This window comes from Lithobates pipiens, unplaced genomic scaffold (genome assembly GCF_037356315.1).
Source record: "Lithobates pipiens isolate NorthernLeopardFrog02 unplaced genomic scaffold, aLitPip1_a1.2 Scaffold_25, whole genome shotgun sequence".
Classification (NCBI taxonomy): domain Eukaryota; kingdom Metazoa; phylum Chordata; class Amphibia; order Anura; family Ranidae; genus Lithobates; species Lithobates pipiens.
In genome coordinates, this window is record NW_027507787.1 from 27,295,019 (window position 1) to 27,314,720 (window position 19,702).

Here is a 19,702-nt window from a genome sequence, read left to right on the forward strand (position 1 = left end):
TAAGGGGGTTCCAGTCATTCTGGTGGCACCAGCCTGGCCCAGAATGCCCTGGTTCCTAGGAATTGTGAGACTGACAATAGATGGGCCATGGATGCTTCCATGTCGCCTCGATCTACTGTCTCAAGGTCCTATATTCCACCCCAATTCACAGTCTCTAAATTTGACAGCATGGCTATTGAAGCCAGGGTGTTAAAGGACCATGGCATCTCGGGACCAGTGGTGTCTACCCTAGTGAATGCTAGAGAAGCTGTCACTAGGAAGATTTATCATAAGGTCTGGACGATTTATATCACCTAGTGTGAAGCCAGAACATGGTTGATTGGGAGAATTCTCTTTTCTACAGTCAGCTGTGGAAATCAGATTGGCTTTGAGTACAATCAGAGGTCAGATTTCAGCCCTGTCAAAATTCTATCAAAGGCCTTTAACTTCCCATTCACTGGTCCAAACCTTTATGCAGGGGGCAACTCGTTTGCTCCCCCCATTAAATCACTTATGTGTCCTTGGGACTTGAACTTGGTGCTATCTGTGTTACAGAAACAACTATTTGAGCCTATCAAGGAAATTCCATTAAACTTGCTGTCACACAAGCTAGCCTTCCAGGTGGCCATCACCTCGGCTAGAAGGGTGTCGGATTTGACGGCTCTTTCGTGCAGGGAACCATACTTGATCCTTCACCACATCAGGGTTGCGTTACCACCTGTTCCGTCCTTTTTTGCCAAAAGTGGTGTTAGCCTTTCATTTAAATCAGGTCATTATTTTGCCTTTTTTTTTTTCTCTCAGCCTCATTCGGCACAAGAGAGACGACTGCATTCTTTGGAAGTTGTCCAGGCAGTCAAGGTTTATTTGCTTAGATCTGTGGAGATCCGAGGATCAGACTCCTTTTTTTTACCAAAAGCACCCAAGAAGAGCAGGCAGCTTCCATTGCCAATTGAGTCTGTCAATTGGTCATTCTGGCCTATGGTCTGAAAGGTAAAGCTCCTCCCTTAGGATGAGAGCTCATTCTACTAGGGGTGTAGGAACCTTCCTGGGCTTTTCACCATCAGGTATCTGTGGCTCAGATTTGTAAGGCTGCTACCTGGTCTATAGTGCATACGTTCACAAAATGTTATCAAATGGATGTTCGAGCAGCCGAGGATTTGGCTTTGGGCAACGGTGTACTGTGGGCTGCCATATAAGATCTGATGACTATTGTTTGGCAGGATGCCTCCCCTCCACTCAAGGCTATTTCTCTGGGATGTCCCAATAGGTAATGAATATTAGCCTACCTCTGTGTCCCATGATGTATGAAAAAGAAAATAGGATTTTTTTCATCATACTTGCCTGTAAAATCCTTTTCTTTGAGTACATCATGGGACACAAAGGTCCCTCCCCTCTTTTTGAGGATTCAGTGCTTGCTACAAAACGGAAGTATTTCCTGTATGGGAGGAGCTATATAGGGGATCACTTCCTGTCTAAAGACCTTTGGTCAGCCAGTGTCCATTCACCTGGAGAAGAAGTATACCCAGTAGGTAATGAATTTTAGCCTAACTCTGTGTCCCATGATGTATTAAAATAAAAGGATTTTACAGGTAAATATGATTTTTTATTTGTTTCTTGTTTTGTTTTTATGTATCTTTGTTTCTCCCAAGCATATTTGATTCCACCTACTGTTGACTGACTCACTACCAGTACTGGAAGTCTATTCCAAGCATAATAATACTTTCTAAGATTTGTTTTTTAACTTTAACTGCTAATTTGAGGTCATGTCCTCGACTCGTTTAAAACAGAGTATATTTCTATATTTTAACTAGTCCATTAAGGCTTTTTTATTGTATGTGATTTCTTTGTCATGATATTTCTGTATTTTTGATTTTTGTAGACCACCCCTCCTTTGTACAAAATAAAAGACATGAAGATTCCCACAGCTGTGTGGAGTGGGGGCAATGACTTGTTGGCTGATCGTAAGGATGTTGCTCTATTACTGCCTGAAATAAACAACCTGGTCTATCACAAGGAGTTCCCAGAGTGGCAACATCTAGATTTCATCTGGGGTCTGGATGCTCCATACAGAATGTACAATGAAATTCTTCAGCTCCTGAAAAAGTTTTCATAAATTGGACCACATGACCATTTTTCTGTTTTGTAGAGAAAGTTAGTTCCCAGGCAAGAATGATTATAAAGACAGTGGATATGCAGTATCATTGCTGTAAGAAGTATTTAAAATGTTTGAAAACCACAACAATAAACATCTATCTTCATCTTTTGGTCTGTTAAAGGGTCATTAAAACCACATCATAAAACAACTATCAATAAATGTTGTATTACTTGATGTTCGTACTGACTCATTCACTATGTGATTAGTTTTCTGTATTCTGCAAAAAAACTGGTTGATCCTGCTGTTTTGTCTCCCACTCCTGTCCATGTCCCCACTGCAATTAAGGGGAATTTGCAGAGAAGTGTTGGCAGATAGTGCACATGCCCATGTATTTTCTACCCTTACATTTTCTCATTTTCTCAATATCACATCTGTGCCAATCAGCAGCCGTCAATGTACAGCGATCTCGCAGTGCATTATTGGGTGCTCTGCGGCAGACAAATTTGCCACAAAGGCCCCATATGTTCCTTGTTATGCGAACAAACATCTGATGTTCGAGTCAAACTTATGTTTGAGTTGAACATCCAGCCCATCTCCAGTAGGGATGGGCCGAACACCCCCTGGTATGATTTGCACCAGAACACGTGAACAGTCAAAAAGTTCTAGCGCGAACCCTATTAAAGTCTATGGGACACAAAAATGAAAAAGCAAAAGTGCTTTTTCATGTTTATATGCAGGTTAATGACATAAAAAGTGTATGGGGACCCGGGTACTCCCCTAGGGGACATGTATCAAGTGGCGCATCTGTGTCATGTGTAGAAGAGTGTCGCAGCAAAATTAAATTTCTAAAGGAAAACATTTAATTTAAACTTGCTTGTGGCTGTAATGTATTGCTGGCTCCTGGCAATATAGATTAAAAAAATCAAGGAAAAAAAACGATGTGTGGTCCCTCACCCAGTCCATACCAGGCCCTTTGGGTCTGGGATGGATTTTAAGGGGAACTTCACACCAAAATTTGAAACAATTACTTGCTACCCAGGCCAATTCTGACACTTTGCTCCTACATGTAAAAAAAAAATCACCATTTTTTTTTTAGCAAAGACCCTGCGGAATAAAATGGTGGTCATCGCAACTTTTTTATCTCGCACGGTATTTAAGCATGTTTTTTTTTAAAACGGTTTCACGCATTAACCCAATTTTTGGCGATATCTCACATGTGTGGTTTGAACATCACTTACATATGTGGATGTAACCTACATATGTGTTTGCTTCTTTAACTTTTATTTTTCTGTTTTGACACTTTTTTTGATCACTTTTATTCCAAATGCAAGGAATGTAACCATACCTTGTAATAGGAATAGTACATGACAGATCCTCTTTACAGCGAGATCTCTGGTCTATAAACCCCCAGATTTCACCTCTGGGCTGGCAGACCCGGCAGCATTCCTTCAGATGCAGTGGCCGGGCGTGGCATCATAACATCAAGCCCGGCCCCTGAAAGATCACAGAGACGTCCGGGGGCCATCTGGTCTGCCGGATTCTCTATGGTCAACATGCGGCATGGACCGATTTGATCTCCCTCTCGCATATCGTACAGGTGAGCAGGGAGAAGCACCAGAGGACGGCGTCCCCTCCCGCTACCTGTAAGAGTGATCAAGTGACTGAACAGCCAATATGATTGTTCTAAGATCCCTTTCATACTGCCAGCATTTTTCAGGCACTACAGCGCTAAAAATAGCGCCAGGGCTTTCACACTTTTCGGCTGCTAGCAGGGAGTTAAAGCCGAATACCACCGCTAAAATGACGGTAAAGTGGCTCAGTGTGAAAGCCTTTTTATGGTGCAGAGGATCGCTGGCTGTAAAAGAAGATATCTGATGCCTGTAGCCAGTCGACGACATCATATGACGTTGTTAGGTAGAAAGTGGTTAACTAAAACAAAGTCCCAGATAATATCTTCTGTATTAGCCAAGATCAGTGGTATAAATATTTCTTCACTACAACATACTGCACAGTGTGCATTGCATATTACTGTATATTATCCATGTAAAAAAACTCAGTAGTCTCTAAAAACTGAATTTCTTATTGTTAATTCTTTTTAAATCATTAAATGTTTTATAATATACATATTTTTATAGCATATATATATATATATATATATATATATATATATATATATATATATATATATATATATATATATATATATATAGAGAGAGAGAGAGACAGTGTGTAACATATTTCAGAGGGTAATATTAGGTCATTAGTGGTAGGGTAACCAAAGCACATAAACCCAAGTTAGTATAGTAGCAAGTCCTAGTTAATATTCCTATCTATGCACTCTTTTGGAAAGAGAGTGAAAAGGAAAGGTGGAGGGGTCTGTCTGTATGTGAGAAGTGATCTCAAAGCGAGTGTGAAAGAGGATCTGGTGGATGGAGAGTGTGATGAGTCTGAAGCATTATGGGTGGAACTGCATACAGATGTGCGTAGTTCAAAGTTAATCATTGGAGTTTGTTATAGACTACCCAATGTTAATGAGGAGGTGGAGACTCAGCTCCTTGCACAGATGGAAAGGGCTGCAAGGGCTGGGACAGTGATAATAATGGAGGATTTTAACTACCCACAAATTGACTGGAGTAATGGCACTGCTGGGACAGTTAAAAGGGCAAAAATTTATAAACGTATTACAGAACAATTTTATGGTCCAGTTTGAGGCCCCAACTAGGAATGATGCTCTGTTGGACCTGGTAATCTCAAACCATGCAGAGCGTTTTACTAATGTTCAGATAAAGGAACACATGGGTAGCAGTGGCCATAACATGATTTCATTTGATGTTAGCTGTAAGCAAAAATCACATATGGGAAAGATAAAAACACATTTCAAGAGAGCAAATTTTCCAAGGATGAGGGCTGCTCTCCAGGACTTAGACTGGGAGAGAATATTGTCATCAATGGGCACAGAACAGAAATGGGAATACTTCAAAAATACTGTTTGTGAACTCACTGCAAAGTATATTCCCATGGCCAATAAGTTTAAAAGGCTAAAAATAAAACCTTTGTGGCTCACGGCCAAAGTTAGAAAAGCTATAAGAGAAAAAGCTTTTAAAAAATATTAAAATGAAGGAACACTAGTGTCAATTAAATGTTACAAAGAATATAACAGAATATGTAAAAAGGGAATGGAGGATGCAAAAATTCAAAACGAAAGACAGATTGCAAAAGATATTTGGACAAACCCCCAAAAATTCTTCAAATATATTAATAGTAAAAAGGTCAAGTCTGAGCATGTAGGCCCTTTACAAAATAAATTTGGAGTGGGTGACTGGGGACAAAGATACGGCTAATTTATTAAATACTTTCTTCAGCTCTGTGTGTACAAAGGAGCATGGGGGAGCTCATGTCCATAATGGGGGTGGTAGTGACACAGCCCCAAATCCACAATGGCTCAGAATTGCTATGGTCCAGAAATATTTGGACAGAATAAAGGTGGATAAAGCACCTGGACCTGATGACATCCACCCACGGATCCTAAAAAAATTGAGCTCTGTAATTTCAAAGCCATTGTATCTAATTTTTAGGGACTCATTGATGACAGGAATAGTACCACTGGATTGACGCAGGGCCAATGTAGTGCCTATATTTAAAAAGGGAACAAAGTCTTTACCAAGTAACTATAGACCGGTTAGTTTAACTTCTATAGTTGGGAAGATACTGGAGAGATTAATAAAAGACCACATAGTGAAGAACGATCTGGGGGTTTTGGTAGATCATAAGCTCAATAATAGCATGCAATGCCAAGCTGCGGTTTCCAAAGCGAGCAAAGTCCTTTCCTGTATTAAGAGAGGTATGTACTCCAGAGAGAGAGAGATAATTTTGCCCCTGTTCAAATCATTAGTAAGACCTCATCTGGAATACGCTTGCCTCTAGGGGGATCAGGAAGGAATTTTTCTCCCCTGCTTTAGCAAATTGGATCATGCTCTGCTGGAGTTTTTTGCCTTCCTCTGGATCACCTGTGTGTATAGAATTGGGTATATGGGATTGTATGATATATATTTTTTTGTGGTTGAACTGGATGGACTTGTGTCTTTTTTTCAACCTGACTATGTAACCATGTAACTTCAGATAAAAGCACAATTTCCCACAGGAAAACCTAGAATAGATAGTGTCTTTTAGATAAGTTATGCATGACTTATGAATATGCTAAAAATGAATACTCCTTTTATCAACGTGTATTATTTTTAATGACTAAAGGGCCATAATATACCTGACCACTTGATTTCACATGTAAGTTTGTATACAGGAAATAAAGCTCTGCATAGATTTGGAATATTACTTAAGTGTGTGTTTCGGAGTGCCCTTTCGGTAACGTACCCCAGGTTAGATAGGGGAGAGAATGGATTTGCTTCAAAGGAAAGCTCAATTGAATAAAGACTTCTCACCATTGATGAAGCTGGTATTTGCCTCAAGCGCCCCCCCCAGTGGCCAGCGAATTGATCCTTCCTCTTAAACCAGCTCTCTCCAGCTTTAATAGGCAATCCTTTTTCTTCTCTCTCTCTCTGCAAAGTCTGTAACAGCATCTCTGGTTCAGCAGTACATTAGGCAGCACAATTGCTGGAACAGTGGGCCTTCTGGATAACAGAATACACTGGTTTATGGACTACTTTAGTCACTTGCCAACCAGCAAGAATGGCACGGCTGGGCGAAACAAAGTTATGTTACGTCGCTTCGCGATGTGGCCACTAGGGGTGCGCCCGCTGCTCACCCCCCCGAGCCGATGTGAGTGCCTGGTGGTCACGATCACCGCCGGGCTCCCATGATCGCTGCCGAAACATGAAGAACCGGGATCTGTGTGTGTGTAAAACACACAGTTTCTGGTTCTCTGAGGGGAGAAGAGACAGATCATCTGTTCATACAGAGTATGAACAGCGATCTGTCATCTCCCCTACACGGTCCCCTTCCCCCCTTCAGTTAGAACACACACTAGGAAACACAATTCCTTGAGCACCCCCTAGTGTTAACCCCTTTCCTGCCAGTGACATTTTTACAGTAATCAATGCATTTTTATACCAATGATCGCTGTATAAATGCCAAAGGTTCCAAAAATGTGTAAAAAAAAAATGCCATAAAACTATCCCCTATTTTGTAGACGCTATAACTTTTGCACAAACCAATATACGCTTATTGCGATTTTTTTTTTCCCGCCAAAAATATGTAGAATAATACATATTGGCCTAAACTGAGGAAAAAAAGGCATTTTTTTGCTTTTTTTTTATATATATTTTTGGGGGATATTTATTATAGCAAAAAGTAAAAAAATTTAGGTTTTTTTTCAAAATTGTCGCTCTTTTTTTGTTTATAGCATAAAAACCGCAGAGATGATCAAATGCCACCAAAAGAAAGCTCTATTTTTGGGTGCAACGTCACACGACTGCACAATTGTCAGTTAAAGCCGAATCGCAAGAAGTGCTCTGGTTAGGAAGGGGGTAAAATGTTCCGGGGCTGAAGAGGTTAAACTTGCAGTCTCTGAATGCATTTCCTTTCTTCCTGCAGCAGCAAATACTGTAGTAAAACAGCACACTTAGCCCGAGGCTCTTAACACACTCACCTTAGATGCACAGCAACCACATGGTAGCCCAATAGCTAAATCCTCTCTTCTCGGCTCCTCCAGCACACAGCCAGATTACAGCACAACACCACTCTGGGCTCTTGGCATTCTACACCCAATACATCTAATACAGCATCCATTTCTCTCCCTCTCTGATGCAGGGTTCCTACCTCCTAGCCCTGCTAAACACACAATGGGCTGACTTAATAATGACAAATAGGCTGTTCAGTTTGCAAGAGAATTCTTCCAGAATAAGGCGACACTCTAGTGACTTCTATCATCCAATCATGTACAAGCAAGAATGCTGTCATTTTCTTGCAAAGAGAAAAGAATATTTGCCTTTAGTAAATCAACCCCTATGAATTGAGAGAGGACCCATAAAATTAAAAGTGGGGCAAGTCAGCATGAAAGCCAGAAACCATGCGATAACATATCGTAAGCAGGATTATGTTTGGCATTCCAAGGTAGAAATATATAAATACACAATAATGTGCTTCTTTTCCAAAAATATTTATTAACAATTTTTACAAAAATGCTGTAACCTTAAACTGACACACTATAAATAATACAACTCACTGATATAAAATGTAAAATAAATGTAATGTTGAAAGCTGTAGCAGAATAAATAGCACCTTAAGAGCTCGAAAACAAGTATTTACATTCATGTATATCCAGTGCTTGTCTTGTTGCAGTTCCTTCTAGCTACTTCATGTACAAAATAATTAGAAAAATAAGACATACATGCTGTCCACAGCAGTTAGTGAGGTTCTATATCATTTCTATCCAGCAGATTAGAAAATGGAAGAAGGCATCTGACTGGGTCTCATGAATGGCACAATTCTGCCCATTTTGGATTTATTTAATGGTCCACCGATGGCCTTGTACTACTTCACTCACCATCAGCCTTATTGACTAAAACAAAGAGCAAAGCAAAAATGCAGTTAATCGTAACAATGTATTGGCAATCATTTTTCCTCTTATGATTGGCTGTTATGGGTTACTGTACTCTGTATATCATCATTGATCTTTATATTTCTTTATTAAAGAAGTTTGCACAAGTTTGCCAAGACATTGAACAATATATAGATTTGGAGGTTCTACAGGAAGTAACTTCAAAAACATGGCCAACCTTACGTATAGCTGTTCCTGGTCTCAGACCCAGACTTTCAGTACAGGAATCTATGACTGAGTGGGCCTAGGACATTTCCTTCATATTCAATGACACTGCACAGTTCTAATGTGACAGCACTCCACTGCCATAGTAAAGATAGACCCTTAGAACAACTGAAATGTTGGGCAAATGTCATACTTGTGCTGGATTCCTACTGATATAAACCCTACCCTCTTTCCATTAAGCCCTGCCCTTTTATCACTATACAAAAAAACTGCTTATTAATGCATACTGGGTAAAGTATGACCTTCATCCTAGAGATAAACAACTCTTAATTTATGAATTATAATTTATTATAGTCAGGTATGACAACATCATTGTCCCATATGTGGAGATGCTATTTCATTATACAGTATCACTATGGTTGGAGTGGGTCTGTTTTGCCTTCTCTCTTGGGTTTATGAGCTCTAGTCTTCAAAAAGCTTCCACAGATTTGATATGGTTAACCTGCATTCTGAAAAAGCAATGAAAGAAAACATACAGGCAACGATTACCAATCTCCTCCTGAAAAGGTTCACATGCAGATCCAGTGGCTTCCAAGCTCTCTAAATAGAGCAAGTAAGCAGATTAGGTATATAAATATAAACCTTTAATTGGCACAAATCGATATTATAATTATTGTTTATAGGTCATTAAAATGCTAAAGAAATTAGAGCTTTTTTTTATTTTAAAAAACAAAAAAATTAAAAATACATTATATATAGATATAGATATAGATATAGAGAGAGAGAGAGAGAGAGAGAGAGAGAGAGAGATAGATATATACATTTAAAAGTTTGTTCACTTATGTATCGTTCTATAGCATTTCAATCATTTTGTATAACCTTTGTTATTATGGATGAGATATACAAACTTCATGCTTGTCCTCAGCCAGTGACTCTAAATATTCAAATCCAGCCAGGCAACTAGCTTTTATAGAAGGGGACATCAATTCTACAATGTCCTGAGCTATAATTTATTTATCATTTATTTTCTTTGCTGTTAAAGAATCAACTATCATGAAATAAGACATATACATGATTATTAGAAGAGAGCATGCTTCCTGTGCCATGGAATAGCAGCAATATACTATCACTCACTAGAGGCTTCTAATTGGCTGGGATTGGATACATGCAAGCAGTTTTATACCACTATGGTATACTCTGTGTAAGGTCAAATAAAAGCACAGAACAATGGTAGATACCAACAGCACTTGTATTAAGATGCCAAAGGTTGTGGAAATACTAGTATAAATGTAAATAAGGCCATATAGGTTATTTCATGCCAAGTGTAATGTCCGAACCCCAGTAAGAACCACTCCAGTCTTGGCACACATAACGAAGAACTTTAGGACTTACAGCTGAGCCTGCTTCATTATAGCAACAAGATGATATTACATAGTAAATTAAAGTAACCATTTGGCAACTACCATTACAAAAAAAAAACAAAAAAAACTTGTGTATGGCTTTTGATACAGTTACATATCCAGTGCACTCATTATCCACACTTCTCCATTGCCTGTCTGTATAGCATTCCACAGGTAGGTAGACTGATCTTTTTTTTTTTTCTTACCAGCTTTAGGAAAACACGTCCCCCATTAAAGCTATGGAGACTTTTTCATTAACTCCAAAATTTTTGTAAACTTTAATTTCTCTGCAATGTCGACTGGACTTTCACCTTCCTGTTAAAGAACAAAAAATAAATAAAAACAAATGTCTTTTCTAATATTAACTACAATGCAATGGGAAGGATTTACTTATGGCCAATAAGCTGCTCACTTTACAAGGGAACTTAATGAATGTGGTGACATTTCACTTTGCAAAGAATACCCTATTACTTCAAAGGAAAATAAAAAAAAAATTGTATTTTGCTTCCACGACTGGTTTAAGGAAGTTAGCAGAGCTTTCCTGCATCTACTAAAATTGCCTTGCAAAGTGAACAGCCTATTTGCCTTTAGTGATTCAAACCCCCCCATGTGTTTTTACATGACCGTGAAATCTTGAATACTATCAAAAACATTAAAGAGGACCTTGCATTAAAGACTCTTCTATTTACAAGTCCCCCAATGCCACATGCAAAAACAAAGTGACATCTAGAAAAAAAACCAAAAAAAAAAACCAACATTAACGAGACTAAACGCTGGTTAAAAAAAAAAAAAAAGTGTTCTTAACTCAAACAGTACTTCTATAGCTCCCAGCCTTCTCCAAATCAGGAACTCACAGAGGTAGTTAAGTGGGGGGAAGAAAAACAGAACCAAATTTCATGAAAAATAGATTACAGGGAAACTAAATTGCAGATGTGTATGGATTTTTTTTTGGAGAATAAGGATATTGTTTAGTGACACTTTAAAAGAAAAAAGTACTTATCTTAGATCCCAGCTTCTGCGACCATACACTGTCACTTTTTTTCTTTTAGGGGTCACTTCATGTTATTGTATGGGGATGGGGGCATATAGATAATGGACATTTTCAGGCAAGTTCCAGTTTAAAAATACCAAATAATGAGTACAAGTATAGTATATTATATATACACTGATATAGTCCTTTGATGTTACCAGCATGTTTAACCATTTTACTATACATTTTCAAGTGGTGGACAGTCAGAATAATGGCCAATCTGCTGCTGATAATCCGTACAAATTACCAAGGTTACTTATGTATGTATTTCCTCTGAACATTCTCTTAAAATATGAAACCAGCACTGTGCTTTTATAGGTCTAAAGCAACCAGCTCTTTAGTGCTACTCACCTTATTTTTAATGTAGGGATTAGCATTAGCTTCAAGCAGTATTGGTATTGTGGCTTGGGTCTTCATTTTGCAGGCATAGTGAAGGGCAGTGTTTCCCCTCTACAGAAAAAGAGCCATATGTTATTAAAAATCTGACCAGCCTAATAGGGCAACAACTCATCCTATACAGTTTACATAGAAGGTAATACATTTATAACAATACAAAATGCCTTTATACAATATCCAGTATAAAAAAAATAATTACAGTGCAGCTGTCATGTTTTTAATTCCTATTTGAAAAGGATTAAAACCATCTGATTTGTTGTTTAATTATTTTTTTTATTCTTTGCTTCAGCTTTAAAGCTGAATTTTAGTATATTGTACAGTAGGGATGTGCAGTGAGGTCAGTGGCTGATGAGGTACTGGCTAGTATCAGAGCCAAATACACACAGGTTACATAGGCCGTGATCGTTAGAGGGAGAGCAATAATTCTAGCACTAGACCTCCTCTGTAACTCTAAACATGTAATACATAAAAAAAAATAATAATAATTGAAAGCGTCTCCTATGGAGATTTTTAAGTACTGAAGTTTGGCACCATTCCAAAAGGCTGTGCAATTTTAAAGCATGACATTTTAGGTATTTTTTTACTCGGCGTAACATCATCTTTCATAGTATACGGAAAAAAAATGTATATCAGTCTAACTGTAGATTTATTTATGAAACGGTTTCCCCACCCCCCCCACCCCAAAAAAAAAAAGTGTTTGAAAATTGCTGCACAAATACTGCGCAACATAAAAAAAATGAATTACCATAAGTAATATACAAATAATTATAAATAATTTTAAGGTAATTTACTATATTTTCAAAAAATGTCTGGTGGCTTAACGGACAAAATTATGGAAGTTTAAAGTTATAACTTCAAACCCTAATTTTCACAGTAAATAGATAAATAATACATTATCTTATAACATATAGCATACTAATATATGATTTAGCTTCTACCTTTTCAGCAGCAGCAGATTCTCATTCCCCGTCTTAACTGTGTGAAAAAAACATGGGATTGTGGGTAAACCTTACACCCATAAACCCATGTATTTTGTTCTAGTTAAAGAGGAAGTAAACCCTGATGGGTTTACGTCCTCTTTGATTCCCTGCAAAGGTAAAGCATAATGGACTACTATGCATCACTTACCTGACACAGGAGCCGGCAAAGTTACCGCTGTCCCTTTGTGTACGGAGCCTCCATCTTCTTGGTGGGTCTCGCTGCTCCAGCGCTGTCATTCGACGGAGCCGCAATGACGTCACTTCCGTCACTCACGGCATATCGCCGTTAACAGCAGCGCGCTCAGTGCGCCGCTGTCTACAGCGCATGCACCGTAGACAGTGGTGCCTGTCTTTTGGCAAATATATATTTATGGACCTACAGGTAAGCCTTAATCTAGGTCAAAGTGGTTTGTAAGGGTTTACAACCACTTTAAGAGGGCTGGGTTGGAAGGGAGCATGTGTCTTTTAGATACATGCCCCCTTCTATGACACTGCAGTGAGAGGCGTGCTTCTACTGCAGCATTTTTATTGGACAGCTTACCATTGGTCCAAGACTCCAAGCTGTCCATTGAGCTCAGTGCCTCTGTAGCTTAGGACAGGCTACACATCGTATCTCCGCAACCATAGATGATAGGAGCCCCCCTACATTTGACAATAGTGGGGTAGGACTTCGGCTACCTACCTCCCAAATGTGGGGTCTCTGTGACCCCAGGTCGCCAAGCTACAACCCTAAGTCAATCATTTTTTGTTTTCCTTCCTTTATGTTCATGGCTCTACCTCCCCTGACTGCACGTCCCTTTTGTACAGGACACAAGGAATGTGTCCTGGGCAGCAGGTATATTCTCCCAGTATTTGAGTAATGGGACAGTTTTGAAGACATTGTTGAGTACTTGGGTGTTCTCACCCATGCAGGGCTAGGTGTTCCAGGGATGTCTGGCTAGAGAGGACTGACTTTCAGTACTCTCTGGATTGAAAAGTCCTTACTAGGGACCCAGAATTTCAGAGGTTAGAAGAGTTTAGAGTGGGAAGAACCTCCAAACCCTGGTTACATGGACTCTGGTCCCATAGGGGTTAAGCCACAGGTAAGGGAGTCTTGAAAAGCAGCAAAATGCAATCAGCAAATGTATCAGTGAGTCAGAGTAGAGTGATTCAAAAGCTGTGAGCAAGTGTGAACTCTCTGGAAACTTTTGTTGCTGAATTCCCTGCAGCGTTTGGAGCACCCCGAGGCAAGTGGAAACCCTAACCCCAGTGTGGGGCTGAGAGTTTGGCAGGGAGTCTGTTAAATGGTTTTCTTGACACAAGGGCTATGAACTGTTTACTTTACTTATGCTGAAGAAAGCCATTTGTGTTTGACTGCTTTGAGAGACCAATAAAGACGAGTAAGTCTTTAAAGTAAAGACTTTTACAAGTAACATGCTGGTGATCTCGACCGGAATTTAACTCGCTCCTGCTGAACCTGCTGAATTCCAAAGTATACAGAATAATTTTTTTACACAGGGTAGGCAGGATACATACAGCAGGGGAGAGGTGAAGGAATATTTTTAAGACTAGTTAGTGTAAAGCTTAAATTCCTTTTTAACCGGTTCAGATCTGCCCTATAGAAGTATTACCGTTACAGGGCGGCACCTGATCATGTGATTATATAGATTTATTATATATATACACACACACACACACACACACACACACACGTGATCCGACACTTCCGGATAGGGAGTGCGTATTACACACAGCGGGAGCTATGTAAACAAGGCAGATCCCTATTCTGACAGGAGGGAAAGCATGGATCCTGTATCTCTGCAAAGCAGAGACTAGGATCCATGTCTTCCCCTAGTAAAACCACCCCCACAGTTCACAAAACCACAGGCTAGACACAGTTAACCCTTTGATCGCCCCTGATGTTTAACCTCTTCCCAGCCAGTGTCATTAGTACAGTGGCAGTGCATATTTTTAGCACTGATCACTGTATTTGTGTCACTGGTCCCCAAAAAAAAGTGTCAGTTATGCCACGTACACATGATCGGACTATCCGGACGAGCGGACCTGCCTACACATGACCAGACTTTTCCAGCGGACTAGGCCCAGCGGACAATCTGCCGGACTATGGCCAGCGAGGTGTCAATCTCACCGATGGAGGCGGCGACATTGACTTCCTGCGCTAGTCCCGTCTACCTGGAGTCACGTTCAAAGTGAGCGGACTTTTCTCCGTGTGGGCAAGTCCGTTCATTTCAAAAGTCCGGCGGACTAGCACACAGATGGCTGGATTGTCCGCCGGACTGCCGAGTCCAGCGGACAATTTTGAGTCAAAATTTCTAAGTCCGCCAGACTTTTGGGAAAAAAAAAGTCCGCTGGAGCCCACACACGGGCGGATTGTCCGGCAGGCTCTGGTAAGTCTGATCGTGTGTAAGAGGCATTAGTGTCCAAATGTCTGCCGCAATATCGCAGTCCCACTATAAGTCACTGATCACCGTCATTACTAGTGAAAAAATAAATAAAATAAAAATATCCCATAGCTTGTAGTGCTATAAAAAAACTTTTGTGCAAACCAATCAATATACGCTTATTGGAATTTTTCTTTACCAAAACATATGTAGCAGAATACATATTAGCCTAAATGTATGAAGAAATTAGATTTTTATAACATTTTTATTGCTTGTGTATTGTAGCAGAAAGTAAAACATCTTGTTTTTTTCAAAATTGTCAGTCTTTTGTTTATGGCGCTAAAAAATAAAAAATGCAGAGATGATCAAATACCACTAAAAGAAAGCTCTATTTGTGGGGGGGAAAAAAAGGACATACATTTTATTTGGGTACAGCATCACACAACAGCACAATTGTCAGTGAGAAATAACGCAGTGCCATATCGCAAAAAATGGCCTGGTCAGCAAAGGGGGTAAATCTTCCGGAGGTCAAGTGGTTAAGAAAAAGTAAACAGTGCAATGGTGCTGTAAAAGCACAACGCATAACCTTTTACTACCCCTCTACAATGGACACCAGCCTGCAGCTTGTTATTATGCAGGCTGGTGTTAAGGAGCCCTGATGGTGAACATACAGTATATGTAGCTAAACTTACTATGTTTACACAATTCAATAAGATTTGAAAACAGTCACTTGGCTACATTAGAAAGTCTTCTCCTTTTGTTAAAGCTTTGTGAATTGAGTCTATGGTTTTTCATTTTTTTTCTCTCCAATAACAAAAATAATTGTTTTAACAATGGTATTCTACTTTTTAAATAGTCTCATAGAAGAGCTGACTATCGTTGCTCTGGGGACATTGCATTCAGGCATTAGACCAATATCCCATCTAATGCACTTAATACACAATGGAAACAAACTGCATACAGCTGCTTAATGTGTTCTAGTCAGCATGAAATCACGACTACCAATAAATCACTATTAGCCAGCTGAGGCACTTGTGAGCTGATGCTACATTAGTCTAGAGGCTCTTTCCTAGACTAGTGTGTAAGACCATGATTATGATAGTCTCTAAACAAGATCAGAAAGACAGAGGACTGGTATTTCAGAAAAATAACCTATGGTGTCCACCAAAAGGTTGTGTCTGGTGGGCTGACTCACCTCCTGGCTTCTATTTCTTGGAGAATCCATTGACAAATTTCCTAGTCTCTTTCTTCCCAAACTTCCCAGTCATGGCTACATTTGCTCTAATAGAAGGCAAATTAAAAATCCATCAAGGAGTGTAGATCCTGCTGGCAATGAGTTGGGTAAATGTAGAGATCATGGAACTCAAAGGGGTTGGATAACCCATGTTCCAAAGATACAAGCCTGAGGCTTTAATAGTATACCGAAAGTTCCATATACAAAGTGTATGTTATCTCAACATATAGTGGGAAATATCAGAACACAATTAGACCCCCCCGTCAGAACACAATAGCTCAGTGGTGGAGATCACTGTACTAACATGTGTTAGTACAGCGGTCTGTTTTTTTTTTTTTTGGTTCAGCCCGCTGGGTTGAACGAAAAAAAAAAAAAAAAAAGAAGAGACTTCCCGTGTGTACGTGGCATTAGTTAATCCAGGAAAGCAAAAGTGGTGGAGAGAAAGTTTGCCATGGAAGGAGCGTCGCACTGCTCTATATCCCATGCTCCATGTCCAATCCTGTTTTCTTAGGTTTCATTCACAGGCATACGTGTATTTTCTGCATGGAATGCAGGCTCTTGCTGGCGGAGCTAGCAGAAGATTCTGCATAAAATACAATCTTAAAAGGACTTGAATTTATAGGCATTTAGTTGCATACAACATTTAGACGTGAACAATCTAATGACTTATTGTGTATGCATTTACACATGTACTGGTGTAAAATTGGCAGATATGTATAGCCCCAAACACAAGCTACTTTTTTGTAAGCCTCTAAACACAGCACACATTTGTTTGTAGAAGCAGCTGTTTGTACGCCGCCACTGATTCATATAGTGATATGTTTAGAGGTGTATAAAACAATATGCTATATGCATCTAAACGCTGCATTTTAGATGCCTGTGTGAATGAGCTCTTAATGTGAAAATTGCTAAGTTTACCTGAATTTATACAGTGGGCGTATTTGAATGGATAGTATATGAAAATGTTTGAATTGGTATGCAGTAAGAAGCTGTTGAGAGGCTGCTGATAATTAGTAGTTGGCTTGGGTGAGTATGGATTGAACCCGCCAGGAAGCCGTCATTGCACACCACCAATCATAGGCCATGAAGCATTTCACGACCAGCAGCTGTACATGCACACACTACCTATGATTGGCAGTGTGCAGTGCCGGCTTCCTGGCATGTTTGAACATGCCTGAGCCCAGGGGCATTGCTAGGTCTACAAAAGATCTGGGGCTAGAGCCCATAGCAGCGAAGTATATATATCATAATTACATTAGGGTCCCCACAGAGCCTCCCCCTTACATCAGGGTCCCCACAGAGCCTCCCCCTTACATCAGGGTCCCCACAGAGCCCCCTCACTTACATCAGGGTCCTCAGAGAGCCCCTCCTTATCTCAGACCCAGAGAACCGCTCCTTGCATCACTGTCACCAGAGAGAGGGCGGGCAGTGAGAGATTATGTCATCTCTCTGCTGCCGGCGGTTGTGCAGTGACAGCAGAACAACATTGATACAGGGTGGGCGGTGAGAGACGATTTCATCCGTCTGCTTTCTCCCTGCCTGGCTCTCCTGTGCTGCCTGCCCACTCTCCGGTGCTGCCCGCCGCAATCGCGGGCCGGTTGCAGAGAGGCAACGGCCGTCTCTGAGAGACTCAGGGCTATAACCCCAAAAGCCACCCCCCCTTAGCGACGCCACTGCCTGAGCCCATTCCTACTGAAAATAAACGATGAAGAAAGATACTGAGTTAGTTTTGCTGTCTCTAATGTCTAATATAATCATGTGCACATAATGAGAAATATTAGTATAAAAATATGCCTTTGGCGTTTCGGTTAGGCCACATTCCTCTTCATCATACAGAGACAATATAAAATAAGTCATCGTAATACGACAATATAATACTCAATACTTAATTTTCTAATGACCTACGTTGTCTGCAGCATTGACATCAACACCTGAGTGCAGTAAAATTCTGATCAGTCTCTCATTCTGTTTGCCCTTTGAAATCTGTAACAGGACACATACATATTAAAAGTCTAATCGCTGTATTCGTGGCAAAGTGTACATGTGTACATTTTAGAAGGCAGGCCACAAATAGGGTTAAGATTTTTCAAACAATTATTTCAATTATTTTCACATTCTTTCAATCCCATGAGTAATATAGAAACATGTTTCCTGATAAACATATGTTACAGAAGATGTAACTATATATATATTTTTTGGATGAAGTGATTGTAGTCATTTGTGCACTTGCAACCAAATAGAGTAGTGTCTGTGATACGTTTGAACTAACAGTTACTGTACATTTTCAGGACAAGCTTTCGTCCACATCTTGGACTGAGAAGAATGAAACATCCCAAAATATTGTCCTAAAAAGGTAACTGAAAATGCAAAATAAAAAAAACATATAGTATTCAGCGGTTTCGTCTTTTTTTTTTTTCTCATTAACAATTTTTGACAGATTGAAGAGCAATCTGTCATGTCATACACACATTAATCTTCTCAGATGTCATATAGAAGCTCCAAATCTGCAGCCAAGTTCAGCTACAGTTGTTTCTCCTTATATATGATGATATACCATCTTGCTTGAGGTGATTGTAGCCACTTTAGTGCACTTGCGACCATGAACAGCACTCAGTGGATGATATACAAACTACAATAGATGAAGATTATGGCATGGTTGTGCTAGATATACTTTTCTTCATGGAGAAGAATAATTTCTAACATTTATTTGGATATAAATTTCACGTTCTGTAAATCCATTTTTCGAATTGCTTTTCTTCCTTCATTTCCCTACATTAAAGTGGTTGTAAACCCTAGAAAAAAAAACAAACCCAAAAAAAATAAAAAATAAAAATCTGCAAGACAAAGGCATAATGAGCTATTATGCATAGCATACTAGCTCATTATAAATGATTTACCTGAAATCGAAGCCCCTGCAGCCATCCTCTTACCCCGCTCCGGCTTCCGACATTGCTCCCAGAGTTACCTCCAGGTATCGCGGGCTCTGGCACAGGCACGAGCCACAGTGACATCACTCCTGCACATGTGTGTGGGAGCTGCCAGTAACGGCACCATCTAATTGAGGCAACGAAACATACGCGCCGTTGCTTCAGTGTGCATGCGCCAATAACGTTGGCACATGCAAATACAGGGGATATCTCCTAAACCATGCAGGCTTAGGAGATATCCAGTGTAGCTACAGGTAAGCCTAATTATAGGCTTACCTGTAGCAAAAAGTGGTTGTAAAGGGTTTACAACCACTTTAAGAGTCCCATAATATAAATTTGGCTCCCTGCTACTTAACTGCTTGCTGACCGGCTCACAACGGCAGAAGGGCACATAAGGCATATTAACGTACCTGTACGTTGCCCTTTAAGAAGCGGTTTCCCGCGAGCCCCGCAAGTGTGATCGTGGGTCCTGCGGACTCTATGTCCGTGGGGATACCCGTGATCGTCTCACGGAGAGGAAGGACAGGGAAATGTTGATGTCAACAAGCATTTCCCCATTCTT

The 19,702-nt window shown here is 40.0% G+C and overlaps 2 protein-coding genes across 3 annotated transcripts in view; one reads left to right on the plus strand and one right to left on the minus strand.

Moving 5' to 3' along the window:
* Window positions 1-2,239, plus strand: part of LOC143930149 (lysosomal acid lipase/cholesteryl ester hydrolase-like) — a 64,794-nt gene extending 62,555 nt beyond the window's left edge. For both annotated transcript variants that reach the window (XM_077454172.1, XM_077454171.1), the window contains exon 10: window positions 1,859-2,239. In XM_077454172.1, the coding sequence (XP_077310298.1) occupies window positions 1,859-2,092 (234 nt within the window). In that variant the 3' untranslated portion in view covers window positions 2,093-2,239. The remainder of the gene's footprint in view (window positions 1-1,858) is intronic.
* Window positions 2,240-8,170: 5,931 nt separating this feature from the next.
* Window positions 8,171-19,702, minus strand: part of ANKRD22 (ankyrin repeat domain 22) — a 50,646-nt gene continuing 39,114 nt past the window's right edge. Inside the window, exons 4-7 of the mRNA XM_077454173.1 lie at window positions 18,119-18,196; window positions 11,574-11,672; window positions 10,399-10,507; window positions 8,171-9,301 (exon numbers count right to left, since the gene is read on the minus strand). Coding sequence (XP_077310299.1) covers window positions 10,430-10,507; window positions 11,574-11,672; window positions 18,119-18,196 — 255 coding nt within the window. The 3' untranslated portion in view covers window positions 8,171-9,301; window positions 10,399-10,429. The remainder of the gene's footprint in view (window positions 9,302-10,398; window positions 10,508-11,573; window positions 11,673-18,118; window positions 18,197-19,702) is intronic.